This window comes from Pezoporus occidentalis, unplaced genomic scaffold (assembly GCF_034315485.1).
Source record: "Pezoporus occidentalis ecotype Australia unplaced genomic scaffold, CSIRO_AGI_Poc_V1 ctg11, whole genome shotgun sequence".
Lineage (NCBI taxonomy): Eukaryota > Metazoa > Chordata > Aves > Psittaciformes > Psittacidae > Pezoporus > Pezoporus occidentalis.
In genome coordinates, this window is record NW_026912886.1 from 7,196,790 (window position 1) to 7,212,063 (window position 15,274).

The 15,274-nt window shown below is 40.4% G+C and overlaps 1 protein-coding gene across 3 annotated transcripts in view; it reads right to left on the reverse strand.

Moving 5' to 3' along the window:
- Positions 1-1,037: 1,037 nt before the first annotated feature.
- The window catches only part of SHC4 (SHC adaptor protein 4), a 31,434-nt gene continuing 17,197 nt past the window's right edge, over positions 1,038-15,274 (reverse strand). For 2 of the 3 annotated variants that reach the window (XM_062628938.1, XM_062628931.1), the window contains 8 exons: positions 14,769-14,822; positions 11,527-11,578; positions 10,102-10,228; positions 7,502-7,679; positions 6,119-6,179; positions 4,562-4,741; positions 2,997-3,250; positions 1,038-2,268 (listed from right to left, as the gene is read on the reverse strand). In XM_062628938.1, coding sequence (XP_062484922.1) covers positions 2,113-2,268; positions 2,997-3,250; positions 4,562-4,741; positions 6,119-6,179; positions 7,502-7,679; positions 10,102-10,228; positions 11,527-11,578; positions 14,769-14,822 — 1,062 coding nt within the window. In that variant the 3' untranslated portion in view covers positions 1,038-2,112. The remainder of the gene's footprint in view (positions 2,269-2,996; positions 3,251-4,561; positions 4,742-6,118; positions 6,180-7,501; positions 7,680-10,101; positions 10,229-11,526; positions 11,579-14,768; positions 14,823-15,274) is intronic. The other variant, XM_062628948.1, reaches the window with a different exon arrangement.

Below are 15,274 nucleotides of genomic sequence, written 5' to 3' on the forward strand. Positions count from 1 at the left end.
TAAGTCAGCATCTTGACTGGCAAAGTCATGCAGCTTTGATCTCATACTATCACAACTCCAAGCATTATTATTCTAGTCACAAGTAACTTTGATCTGTACTAAAAATAGAGATGAAGTTCTGCACATTTTCCTTCTACGACCTGTCATAAACCTCAGGTGTGATGCAAAAGTCAAAACCACCCTACGCAGGTCTTTCTCTCCCCCTGACATGCCACAGAAGTAGCTATTTTTGCTTCATAAAGTCATGTCAAGCACATTATGAAGTTTGGCAAGACGTGAGAATAGAAAGGATACTATGCAGGGGTTTAATATTCCAGTTGTAGTTTCTTGCCAGCTATCCTCACAGTGGCACAAAGCTCAAGCACAAACTCTTGCTGGGGCCTCCTTCACAGGTGAAAAGCTTGCATAGGATAGAACTGGCATAAGCTTGACTTTATAGTCTGAAGGACTGAGGTATCAATAATGCTAGACTATTAGCAGGGAAATTAACTACTAATGTTTTAAAGCTTCTCACTGCTTCAATATATGCAAAATTTAGTATTTTAATTATGTCATTGTAAAGGAATGAAATATATTCTATGCCTATTAACTTAGGATGAGAAAAAAGGTGTTTTTTAAGTCAGCTCTAAGTGTGGCATTTAACATTGTATTTCCCCCTTCAAGGAAGCTTTTGTCTTCAATAATTTTACGTGTATATGACCACTCTTGTTTTCTAGAGGGAAGAGCTCTTACTATAGTGTCCCATTTAACATGAACACAGGCAAAAGAACAGAATTAGTCTTTTATAGCCAAGTCTTCCAGCAATTACTGAACTCCACAATCATTGTCTGCCTTGTGGAAGTGAGACAGTGGGCTGGGAGACAGAGAGAATGTTCCTGCTCATGACAGAAGACATTGTTTATCTTAAAGGGACAACCTTCTCAGGCCATCACCTGGATGTCCAGTTCATTCCCCAAATACCCCCTGCCTTTCTTCGATTACTTATTTAATCACTGTTTCTTCAGCAGGAGGCCCAGGAAATCACTGTACACTCTGAATACAGGATTGTTCATATCTATTTATTGTGGCAAAACAATTCATAGGTTTCCTTTAAAAGACTTTTTACCATATTTAGGAACAAATGGACTCTACGTGAAGAAAGGGAAAACTGTATCATCTTGTTTTGGAAAGAACATTGGATAAGGGCACATGCAAAGTTCAAACATCTTTTAAATAGTTTTCTTTCAAAATGTATCATTAGTTTTGTTCCGCTTCTCTAGTTTGTAAACAACTATGTAATCAATGAAAATATATTTAGGCTACGTTTAAAAAGAGATGTCTCCAGTATTAATTGGTAGTAATAGTAAAATCATATGCAAGACAAAAATATTAGGATCTAGCATGCTTGTCCTTTAACAAGTTCTATTCCAAAATTATATTACATATATTAATTTCAACTTTGTAAATGTTGCATAATCTCAAATCTTCGAGTAGTCAGACAGTGATAAAAAATGATTAAGAAACCAGACAACCTTTCTGTATTGGGAATGCTACTTATTTCAAACATTACTTGCTAGTAAAGTGCTGTTACAAGCAAAATGAAATTGTTAGTGTCTATCGAAAGCAGATGACATTTTAGTAATATTCAAAATGTACTTGTTTTGGCAAATAGTTAACAGTGTAGACATGTTTGTTTAACCACCAAAAACTAATTCAGTATAAATAACATTGGTTTCCAATAATCCTATGCTAAAAGGCACGTACTAATGTTCCAGCAGTTCGTTCAAGTGAGCATTTGCATGTAGAGGTTTAATTGTGCTTTTAAATAGTTACTGATTCAGTATGACCTTGAAAGTGACATTTGTGCATGTCTAAAATACCTTCTCACAAATGAAGCTCCCACTCTGAAGGTGTAATTTCATTAAGATTATATATATCTATATAACTATGCCTGTTGATCTCTACAGATCTACATAGATATACACATATACATATATTCATACATACACACACACTGTCGTCTGGAACAGCAGCAGAAAGTACAGTCTCTACTGTTTTGAATTGTCTTCATAATAGAAAGTTCTCGGTAGTTTTCAAACATGAATTGTCTTGGGATTTGTGAGATCCAAGGGATTATTTGTGATACTGCATGTGTCCCACATTACTCTCTTTCCTTACAGGCTGCTTCAAGCTCACTTCACTTCCAGAAGAGATGATTGGCAAGTTATTTTCCATGTGATACTGAATAAGATGACTCACACTATCAAATATATGGTCTTTGGTTCTCACCTAATGAAAGCAAAAGAATATATTTATGGTTAGATTGTGCTTATAACTGGTTGGACATGAACCTAGCACATTACAGTCAAAAGGCATTAAAGCCACTGAACTCACTGGAGCGGGAGCATTAGTCTTTAGACAGCGATTTAGACTTATCTTTTGACCTGCCATTAGCTGACATGAAAAACAAAGGGCCAAGTTAAAGACACTGAATGTAGAATTGGGCTGATTCTGCTAAGGGGAATGAAATAAACTCCCCACCCCAAAGAGAGATATTTTTTCCCTAAATCCCACTGAGGATTAATTTTCTGATTTACTCTCTCCACTGAGAAACGTCACTCAAGAGTGCTTTTCTAGCCCTGAGCAGAAGCCAGTAGAATTGAAGTGACCAGCTCCACCTTTTCTGTATCCAGAAGCGTGTTACTGATCAAATTCATTATTTAATGTTAGGGTTATTTTTCTAGCAATATAAAAACAACTCAAAAGATGTATTAAGTGTATACACTAATTATCAGCACCTGGATTAACAACATTTAAATACCTCACCTCTATTTCCATGGTACTTTGGTGCTTGTAAGTTCTTGAATTTAACTTTCAAACCTACTGAAATCTCTGGCTAAATTTAAATTAACCTGGATGAAATCCAATCAGTTCCACTTCCTAGAATGAACCCATGCATTCATTTTGACTGAAATATCTGAGCAGCCCTGACATTTCAGCATATGAGATGTTCATACCTTGCCCTCAGGATCCACCAAGAGCAGATGCTTTGCTTGCCCTCCCTGAAGTCCACTGAGGACATACTGACCAGGTGACGTTGTACTCTCTCGCACCAGAAAATCCCCATCATTGACTAAGAGGCTCTCTGCTGCTTTCCTGTTTAATTTGCCATGGTAACAGTCTTCATTCTTTAGCTGCTGCTTTATTTGTGGCAGAACACAGAGACCAGCTGTGTTGCTTGTGGCACTCTGCTGAACAGCTTCCGGTAACTCTAAAATTAAATGAAAGGGAATGTATTGGACACTTCACCTAGAACTTCACTCTAAAAGGATGAAAGACAGTATTTTTTATTAGCTTTTAAAATATTCAACAGTCTTGAAGCTGTGCTCAAACCAGCCTTACAGACTGTAACGTTATGCACATATGAATGCTCACAAGCCTCCAGTGCATTAGGTAAAATTATCACACCATCTTGTCCCATACCTTAGATGGGAAAGCTTTGGGTCGCTAGGCAACAGGGATTGGAAACAGGAATTTGTCTGATGCTCTACTGTTTTGGGTTTGTATTTCTTTGGTTGTATTAAAAAGTCAAATCTTCCCTGTGAAAACAAGATTTTTGCTGGGGTTTAGCCACTGTTTGGTTTGTTGGGGTTTTTTTTTTAAAAAATCCAGCTCTTTCTTTCTTCCTTAACAAGCTCCGAAGAGATTGTCATGGATCAATGGGAGAGTCATTTTGACTGGCTCCAGCTATGTGCAGGAATGTAAGTCAACATAGCCAATGTAGCCAGAAGGGAAGGATTACAGTATGATGCATCTGCTGTGAAAAAACGAACAATTACTGAATGTACTAACAAAACCGGGTGGTTTGGGATATAGCCAGTCAGACTGCAAATGATTCACAGGCAGGAAAATAAGAGGATACCACTTCTTCAATGGAATTGTGCAACCTAAGACTACTCAGGATATCACCAGTTCTTTTTAGAGCATAATACAGCCCCGGGCTGGAAATGTCTCAATGGTCACGGATTTCCTTTCGTGCAGTTCTGTTCAGTCCTTTGCCCACTTTCTTGTGTGGAGCCAAATATGACAGAACACTCAATAGGAAACTATAAAAGACAAAGCTAATAAATTAAGTATTTTCAATAATGAGGACCATCAGTAGCAACTATATAGTCATTTAACGGATATCCACCACTTTGAGTCTGTAAATCAAGACTTAATTTGACATACATTTAATACTACCGATCAAACAGTTTGACTTAGAAATTACTGGATGAGATTCAAAGGTCACTTATCCAAGAACTGAGAAAAGATGGTCATAATGATCCCACTTTGACTGTGTACTACTGCCTGTGAAGCAAAGGCATCTGAAGCCACTTCCACCTTAAAGTAGTTAAGATCTTGAGCGTACAGAACCCTCTTCCCTGAAGTATGGTGCAGTCACAAGCTTTCATATTATCCTAAAGACTTGCTTACTATTATGTGTGCAACACTATTATCATGGGTCAACTACAGAAGACACAGATAACAAGACTCCCTCTTTTCAAAGCTTAGGAAAGATAGGTATTGCAATGGGACCTACTGGCCTGACGCAGTGGGCTCCCATGGGTCTGTTTTGTTGCTGTACCGCGGGCTGTACAGACTGCAGACTGCAGGGTCTGAGTGTTGATGTAACATGGATCATCAAAAAGATCTGTTTTGTAGGCAGGCTTCAATAATGTTGCCTCTTTTTTTGTCTTCTGTGATCTTTCAACACAGTTACCTGCAATTAGCATACAGTATGCACAGATTTCCTTTTTTTTCTTAAACTCAATTTAAAATAACTGTAAAAGCTGAAATAGGAATGTTGTTTTTCTTATATATCCACTAAAATCATTCAGAAGGAAAAGAAAAATTGGCAGATGAACTAGTTTTTCCATATGGCTAGAAGGCACAAGGTACACTACCCAAAATGAGTTAGAAAGAAGTTTTCAAAAACATTTCAAAAGATTCAGTTCTGCTTCAATCAATGTCAGCAGTAAAGCCCTCGCTGACTGAAAAGAAATTAACACATATGACTTTATAGAGACACAAGCCATATATGTTGTTTGTTGTAAAACCCTTTCCTTCCCCTCTGCACCACAAAAAAAGCTTCTGGGAAGCTGAACAATTCTCTCTCTTGTTAATTCTGGTGGAGCAGAGAAGATGGAGGAGGTTGGTGCTTTGTGGCTCCGTCTAGAGAGCCAAAGCCACATCTGTCAGGTTAGGATCCAAGCCCAGGAACAGGCTAACAGAATATCCCCTGCAGGGTATGAAAATAATAGCAGTACAGCTAGCCAAATAGCACACATAGTTTTGCTCTAGCAAATGTTTTATTCATAGTTCTATTCATTCATTCTTTTATTTATTCACCCTCTCTTTGCAGAATCCATTTGATTCTTCTTTTCTTAAATCAGAAATAACACAAGAAACTGAACTATCCCCTGCAGAGAGTGTAATGGATCACTTTAAGAGCAGTGCAGGTGGGAATTCAAAAAGGACCTCATTATGCAGTGAAAGAGATGAGCTGAGGAAATGTGCTCAGGGCATCAGCTGTAGCAAAGGAAGTCCAGAAAAAGATGCAGGCAGATGATCTGCTGGAGTCCCAGAGAGCAGATACTGCTAAAGGCAAATTGATCTCAGGCACAAAGCTGCCCAAGGCAGCGGAAAGGCCCAGTCACACTGGGAAGCCAGGGACACTGGAACAAAGGGCATGGGCTCCGTTAGAACAACCACCCAACGTTGATAATATGGGTATCATCAAACATTTGTAGGGGGAAGGAGTATTTTCAGAGGGTGATAAAGAATGAAGTATCTTTCTTTTACAAAGCATATGAAAGGGAATAAACCACCAAAGAGTATGAAAGAATAAAAAACAAAGAGCTACTGTACAGTATCATGACAAGTAAACCAAGTAAGTCTGCCAGCAGACATGAAGATGGATTAGAGGCCTTTAGAGAAGCTGTAAGGCTTTTTTGTCTATCCTTCATCTAAGGAACTAGAAATGGTCCACTAAGTAGAACACTTTTCTTCATTGTATCAAAAGCCAAGGGGTAGCTCTTGCAGGCAATCTGCCTTGGTTAATTTTGCATATGCACGAGAACGAAAAGAGAGTACATACCCACAGTTTTGTTTTCTTCTGGACAGTTTTCATATATATTGATGAATGTTGGGCTGCATGTCTGTAGGAAAATTGTGAAAACAGACACATAAAGTAATCCCTTAGAAACCTCAGATAACTTAAAACATCCATGTACCTGTTAATGGGGATACAGGCAACTAAATGTATCTTCACAAAAAATTCCTATCTCCTCAAATAATATTTCATGCTGATACACTTCTTTCTACAGGGCATCATGTCTGGACATACTCCAACCTTACAGAGGTTAACTGCCTAATTTTATACCTAAGATTTAGTATATACAATATAACTCCTAGGTAATACAGTTCAGATTTTCTTATAAATGTTTCTTGCAATAAAACCAAGGAGAAATAAGTACAAGCATCATGATTTGAAAGTGAAATGGTCACCAAGTTATTTGTGCAGCATTAAACAATCATCAGAAGTGAGAGGAAAAACAAAAAAGTAACACCCTGTGAAAAAAGGATATTTGCAGGGTAACCGCTTGCAATGACTCTGGCAAGCTTCACATGCAAACTCAGGGTCTCATCAAACATCTTTTTAGATGTCTGGGGATGGCTGGGGAGTTGGAGACCACCAGGCCCACAGCCAAGATGTGGTATATGGTTGAAGTCAACAAAGCAGTAAGTGGATGGAACAGTAGCACAGGAAGAACCCAGGAGCAGTTGTTGCCAGACACAGATAACACTTGGGAGCAGCAGATTTTTAGACAGCACCAATGGGATTCCAGCAGGTACATCTGAGTGCACTCCCTCTAGAGCAAAGCAGCAGTGCCTCCTTCCCTTAGCAGTGTTCCCAAGAACTCACACAGCAGGCTTTGAAGTCTGTACAGTCAGTGCGATTTCTTGGGTTTTATTCCTCGCTGTTCCAGTAAAAAGCCACAGATACATGCATCTTTTGCTGCTGTGGCTGATTTAACAGAGCCTCTTGAAATACTCCAAGGGTAATTAATGTTGTATATATGTTGCTAGCAGTTAATGCTGTATGTGTAGGTTGTAGAGCGTAATGGACAGGGTGAAATATTTAGCAGATCTCAGAATTAGGAGCCAGGAGGCCCCAGATATTGCAGATGTTCTCTCAGACATGCCATTTTAATCTGTATCTATTTTCTTCTCACAGCTAACAAGAGAACAAGGGAATATTACTTGGTCTCCTAAAAGTACTCTAAGGACAAACGAGTTAATATTCAGAAAGTGCTTTGGGATTCAGTTATGTACTAAGCATCATTAAATCTAGCCTAAAAAACCTTTTCCCAGGATAATCAGGACCTGGTTCTGATGTTAATGCCATACCACAGTAACACTTTATTATTCATTCCTGTAACAGGCAGTGAACAGTTATCCCAGAAGATGATGTACTTACCAAGCAATACTGCTTTTTGCACGCTGTAAAACAGTTAGCCCTTTGGTCCGTTTGCACTTTCATTCGCATGTCTAATACTCCACCGGTGGGAGGCTCTTTCCCTGGAATTTCGTTGTAATATTCATGATCTTCCCTCTCCTGTGAATTCCCAGCTGATCCATTAGCATTTGCTGCCTCACTGAAAAAATATGGGGGGATGGGAGGAGGAAGGTGACTGATGTGATCAACTGCTTTCTAGTGTAGGAAAACATCCTCAGTGTTTGCACGTCGCACAACACACAGATTAGCCATATGGAGGCTGTAAAGGGCTTTGGGCCTGAACTTTCAGAGCTTTATTTTTCCACTTACTCCTTCCTGAATTAAAAATGGAATCATAAAATCAACCAGGTTGGAAAAGACCTTGATCATCAAGTCCAACCTTTACCCCAGGACTGGCAAGTCCACCACTAAACCATGTCACTAAGGGCCTTGTCTACGCAGTTTTTGAATGCTTCCAGGGACAGTGACTCCACCACTGCCCTGGACAGCCTGTTCCAGTGCCTAAGCACCCTCTTGGTGAAGAAATTTTTCCTAATATCCAATCTAAACCTCCCCTGGTGCAGCTTGAGGCCATTTCCTCTTGTTCTATCACTTGTTACTTGGGAGAAGAGGCCAGCCACCTCCTCTCTCCATCCTCCTTTCAGGCAGTTGTAGAGAATGGTAAGGTCCCCCCTGAGCTTTCTCTTCTCCACACTAAACATGCCCAGTTCCCTCAGCCATTCCTTATCAGATTTGTGCTCCAGGCCTTTCACCAGCTCTGTTGCCCTTCTCTGGACCTACTCCAGCACAGTCACTAGAGTTTGGGGTGCAGGGAGGTACACTCATTTTCTCAGCAACAGGCAGTCCAAATCCCTTTTCTTTGACTTGAAAATGTAAGAGCCATCTACTGAAACTTTAAGAGAAGAGTGCCAACACATCGTTCATTAAGGTATCAAAAACGTAGACCATAAAACTAATTCCTCTGGCTTCTTTTCTCAACTGTATAAATCCAGAGAATGAGGGGGAAAGGGGAGGAAGGCAACACTTACAAGAGAAAATGAAAACCTCATAGCATTTAGTTAGAAAAGCCTGAAACCGTTTAAAAAAATCAAATATTGCTACCAGAAAAAAAAAGTAGTTTTCCTAAATGTACCCTGATTTTAATAACTATAATCGATATAACTGTTCTGTTTCAGCTGGAAGAAAACATGAAGGAGAGCACCCAATGTTTTTCTTGAGCTAAACCAGAATGATGATAGTTTAAATGTACAGCTGATACACTGCAAAACAACTAGATGCTTCCTGTACTGTCTCCGGTCCCGAAATAAAAAACTCATCTCAAATCTTAATTCAGAATATAATTGGATAAAAGGCCTCAAGCAGGAAAGAGATAAAGTTCAAGTAGTTGATTATGTGATATGCAGTGCAAGTATTTGATTATGTGATTCATAGTAGTTTGGAAGGGAGTGACTCATTCACACAGCAATATTCAGCTTCTGTGCCTGAAGACCGTTCTCCAAGGCTGGCTGCAGGTCAGGCTCAAGGAGGGAATCTAATTAGCCTGTTCCATTTCTCCTCACTCTGATGTACTTGTGGCATAACCTAGCACAGTTTCATAGGAAAGGCTTTTCCTCTGGTTATTGTCCCCAAGGAACACAGACCGGTATTAGCAGTGGAATGGCAAGAACCACTCTTGTAGAATGAAATAAATATAAACTGGAGCTGGGGCTGCTGTTATGCAATAAAACCAGTTCTGCTGTCTTGCGTTAGGCACTGTACCAGGGACACCGCCTGCACAGTGACTCCCGGTGCTCAGGATGCGGTTAAGCAGTATTATGGCTTTACCTGCTTGTGGGAGGTGGCAAGCAATCAAATTTGGTGTTACAGTAAAGACAAGACAGAGAAAAATAGGCATGTCTAATGTGTGAGGAGAGCTATAAATTAGAGCAAGACCTGCATCCCCAGTGCAACAGAAAAAGGGTAAGTGAGATGGGGAACTGTACTCCTGAAATTAATCTAGGCACCATATTTTGAGTGATGTGCAGAGGACAGGGCTTCATACATTGAAATGCTAAGCAGTGGCTGTGTACACGAGGCTGATGTAAGTCACACCTGGTGGAATCAGAGGCCGCTGCCAGGACATGAGCAGAATAGCAGAAAGGTGAATTACAATGGCTTTTTTCCACCACCACACACTTTCCAGAAATACACCATGTTTAAACTTGGCATGGATCAGGACTGAGTTCTGTGTGTGTTTGCGCTGAACTTACTTGGGAAGAGTAGTTTGAACATTTGTTCAGCTTACTTGCATGACTTAAGAGAGGGCTGTTTTAGCTAAGGTACATTAGAGCTAAATTCTGTTGTGCACCTCTACAGATGTCACAGACAGCAGTGGAGTTTACTGGAATAAGCTAACTTTAGTCTATTATACTGTGTACACACAGCACATATTACAATTAACATATGCCCAGAAAGCATATCTAAAGCATCTTACTTATGGATCAGTCTTTGGAGTATACTGTTTTCCTGAAAAGTACTAAAGAGAATGAAACCCCCAGTTAAGTGACTGAGAATGTGCTGACCTTTCATTAGATGCAACTAGACTAGAGGGGTTCTTCAGGTACTGTCTGAACCGGAGCTCAAAAGCCTGCCCTATGGTGTTTATCACCTCCTGCGCCGTTCCATTGGGACATTCCAGTATATGGCACGCTGCAATGAGACACATTAATTAAGTAAATACACTTTATACCAGAGACATACGCTATTTTGCTTACAACAGAAGAGCTGGGCATGAAATTGCACAACTAGATAGCTTTAGGACATTATACAGACTGAGATTTTTGATAAGGAAATTGCTCTAAGCATTCTTTTATCATAGTATCTACTTATATTTCAATAAAGGAAATTCTCCATTTATGCTTCCTGCATGGAGTGCTCCTGTATCTCCTTTTCTCTCCCTGCCTGACAGTAAGCAGAAGCAAGGGAGAGAAGCAGCCCTGCCAGTGTGCAGTTTTCATGTGAAACAGCAGGAAAACACAAGTATGGGTGGCTCTGGCAGCCTGGGGCAGGTCTCCCTCAGGACAAGACCATGCTCCTTCCATCAGTCCTTGTTCTCACACACCACCTCAGGAAACTCACTCCAGTAGCAAGTGCCCTGTGCCCAGGTGGGCTCTCCCCTCTGCTGAGCCACCATGAGATAGCACTTTGAGGTGGTGCTGGGCCAGCTGCCAGCCCTGCCTGCAGTACATGAGTTCTATACCTCCCAGCATCAATACCAGCAGTATTCAATACTGGTGACCTCGCAGAGTGCCCCAAGTGTTTCAAAACGGCAGTGATGGAGGTACAGAGAGGAGGCAGAGCAGACTGTAAGGACCAGCTTCTCCAGAAAACATCCTGATCTTCTGAGCCATCCACAGCACCTCAGAGTGAGATATCCTGTGAAGTGCCACTACTAACTTCATAGCCATTGGCAGTGATGTTCTGAGAACTGTTTGGCATGAAAGCAGCCAAAGGCCAGTTTTTCTTGTACTGTAGGCAAATAACGAGTGAAGGAAAGGTATTTTATCCCCAGGGTTAGCCTCCGGAGGGGAGAAGCTCCAATATAGCTGAGTGTATAACCCCACTCTGCCTTCCAGCAATGTACCCAGAAGTCTGGGTTAGATGAGGAGGCTCATTTGCTACCCTTCACACAACTGGAGTTGCCCCAGAGCAACTTGCCAGGCTCTGCCCTTCCTTGCCAGGCAAAGCCAGTTTGGGAGAGTTCCTACCCCTGCATGGGGTCAGCAGCTAGTATAGCTGACATGCGGATTCGCACTTAGTTGCACAAAGAATATGGCATTTAAAGCCACAGCCTGCATACCATCACCCATATCCATGCAGGGAAGTCAGAAATTGTACAGAACATTGAACTGTTCAGTAGTTTTCTTATTTTAAAACTCAAACAGTTCCTTGGTACAGGTAAAGCCATCATATAAACATGTATAACAATCTGAAAATCGTCTCCATACCTCTCTGATTAACAGGATCTTTTGCTACATATGCAACGTAGTCTGTTGTATCCTTTAGGGAAGAAGACAACAAATGTCTTTAAAATTATCATTATGAACAACCCTACAAGCACAGCAAAGCAACTGAGCATAAAGAGATATACTTTTAGCTTTAAAAAGCGTGCTTCTTCCAGGCTAAACAACTGGAGGTACTAGCAAAGTGGGCTAAGGGAAAGATCAGTGACACACCAGTAGCTATGGACACAGTAATTGACCTGGAATCTTTTCCTTTAAATAAATGCATTAGACCATCTGGCATTCTTTGGGTCTTCAATAAACTCTGCATTCAATTCCAAACTCTGCAAAAGGAGTAGAAACACAACTGGTGCCTCATCAGCAGGCAATGCTGCTCTCTTCCGCTGCTCCCATAGAGCTCCAAGCTTCTCCTGTGTAATGCATTAGGGCTGCCAGTCACAGCTTTTAGTCCTTATCAATATCAGTGGAAGATAAAACAGTGTTAAAACACTGCAAAGGACAAGTTAGAATATTCCTGATTTTTAGAATGAAGATTGAGTTTTCAAGGCATCTTAGAGAAAAGATGCTCTTTAAAATACTGCAGAATACAATAGGTACCTGACCTCAATTCCTGCTGACTGATTTTAGACTGGCTACAATCAGGTTAAATTACTCTGGATCTCAAGGCTGCTGCTGAGATCAGACAACCTCAGTATAATCAGTTATCTGTTTCACATTCTCTTTCCAGCCAACATTGAAATAATCCTCATTTTTCCTGTCAAACTAAAAAGGGAACTGGAATAGAAAAATTACTGCAATAGCAAGGAGTTGCTTGATAACTCAGTGTTATAGTAAAAATGGTGAGGTAATGAATAACATGTTTTTAATTATTAAGGATGCATTTTGTTATTTTGGATATTTAAGGTGGGATGAGGAAAATGCAATTCACAGCTTAAAGGCATGGCTCTCTTGAGGGAAGATGCAATCAGCTGGCAGGAAACAAGGCCCCCATTTGCAATATGCACAAGAACAATCATTTAATAATTCACAATGAATGACACGAGAGGCAGGTCTTAGGGCCAGCAGAACTTGTCCCAAATAATTCTTTTAAAATCTCCAAAGTTAACATCATTAAAACTAAATAGTTCTTATGTGTTTAATGAACTCAATTTCCCTTCTTTTCCTTTCAGGTTTTTCTTAAAGTTTATAAATATTATAGGATGCAATTTCAAAATTAATTAGATCTAGAGAGGTACTAGAAACTAAAGTAACTGGAGCAGTATATGCTATTTTTGTATCTTTGTAATGTTTATGTACATGCATGGATGACTAGGCTTTAAAATAACGCCAGAATAGGCTTTATTCTTGGGCAGAATACTGGTACTTCTTAACAGTGCAGAGCAACACTGAACTGCGCTTAGACCCTGAACACAGGGGCAGGTGGAGAGACATGCCCTGTGGAAATGGTCTCCCATTTTAAATGTAAAGAGAATCTTAGGAAAATTACCTGAACAAGCCACCAAAATTGCCCCTTACATGAAGTGCCACTAGACTTATAGTTACCACTGCTGAGCCAGACCTCCGTTTTATTATATATTCTCCCAGTAAGAAAAGTATCACACACTGCACCACCAAGTCCATGTCCTGCAGCACATCTGTGTGCAAGCTCATCTCTCGGTTGTCCTGCCATTAAGCACTGATGAAACCCAGCCGTGCATAGCCTTTGAGATCTGACAGAATCACTAAAGAGAGCCAATGCAGGATAACAATATAAAAACTACTAAAAAAGGTAAACAAGCCCTGAGAATTAGTCATCCAACCTGCTGAGCAGAGGTCTGAAAACACATCCTTGAATTTTCCAAGCTGGAAATGTTACATAAAGACAAACCAGACAGCCAGAATCTAGGACAGGGTACATACCTCAAAAACAAGTCATCTTAAGGACATATTTAAATCGTTTAACTATCAAGAGAACTGAAATTTGGAAATGAAGCACTGTGATGCCCACCACAACAGTGTGCCAGCACTTGGAGCTACCTGGAAATCCACATCAGGAAGGATCTGCAAAGCCCAAGGACTGTAATACACTGTGGTGTATTAGGACAGCACAGGCATCTAAGGGTGAAATTTGAACTTCTTAGACTTCCAAAATGCCTCAAGCTTTAAAAGCAATCTTTAAGGATGTAGCACTTCAGCACCAGGCCTGTGCTGTTCCTCCTTTCTGGGTACAGGACTGACAGCACAGAGCCTGCACATGTGCTCCCTCCCCACACTTCCCAGCACAGCTCCAGAGAGCTCCAGTTCTCAGGCAGCTTCAGCAGCATCATTCTGAGCAGAGCAGAGCAGCTGGGCTCCTTACATCACCCACGTGGCCCTCTAGAGATCCATCAGCCACACAGGGCCAGTTCCCAGCTATTTTCCCTTGCCTGCTCCTAAATTCAAAGGGGCAAATCTCATTTTCCAACCAAAGCTGGGTCTGGCTTCTGCCCCAGTGTTACCAAGAGCATGACCCAGAGCCTTCTCTTCTCCCTGTTCCATAATGTGAGAACAGGGAGACATTTAGCAAAACTGAAGGGCAGAAAATTCAAAACTGATTAAAGAAATAATGTTCTCATACCACATGGAGTGTGAAACACAGAATGCTGGCAGGGCTGAGCTTGCTTAGATTTGAAGAGGGAATAGGGCATGTTTATGGATGACAAATTCCCTGCTTACAATCATTGCAATAAAAAGTTTGGAAGAGAATAGAAAACCTCTTGCTTGAAAACATTAGTGACTTCATGAGTAGGAGAAAAACACATCTGCAGGAGGAAGGAGGTTATGTCCCATCTGTCTCACAGGAGATGTTTGACTCAAAATTCATCTAAAAATTTAGAGGTACCAGTGCTGACTGCTTTTGTGATATGTAGTGGATTATAGGGACCACCAAACTGATGCATTTCCTATATTTATGTGTTCTTATTTCTAGATTCCCAAGTCTGAGGCTTTTGAATGAACAGAGGCTCGCTGACTGGCAACAGGAAAATTAACTATGAATCTATCAAAGATCCACTAAGTCTCTATTCCGTGTCTCCTTTCCAGTCTCATTTCCTCAGTTTTCTTGTATTACTGGTCATGATCCAGCAGAGTGGTGTACTCTGTTAGTGCTTGCGAGTAGGAAGTGATGAAGCAAAGTATCTGCAGGTACTTTCAGTCTCATAATAATTTCATTATACCTGCGGAAGTATATCTTTTTAATCAATACTTACTGGGTCACCTCCAGAAGCAAATGAGATGGACTGCATGTGATGGTTGGCAATAATCTGAAAAGCATGACAAACTAGTTAAACATGCTTATGTGCCACACACTTAGCAAACAGCAGAGCATATATCTTAATAGAGCAGGCAATTACGTTTATGACAACCCAATCCATTAATACATGCACATATCATTTGTGAAGGAAGGAGATAAAAATAGGAATATTTTTGAGACTGCCCATTCATGCTTAGTAATATCTAGATCCCTGAGTAATCTTCCTTAAAGGGTTTTTAGATTTAATTCAACCAACTTCTGGTCTGTACAAAGCTCAATGAGACCTTGAAAAGGAAATAACTGGAGACACTGCATGCATTTACAAAGTCTTCAGATATTAATTAAAAATTACCAACAATTTTATTTAAATGCTTGGTACTTCAGTGTAATGGTGGTGTTTTTACAGCCAGACCCCACAGATACTCTGATCATATTCTCTCTCAACATTAGCACCAAACTGTT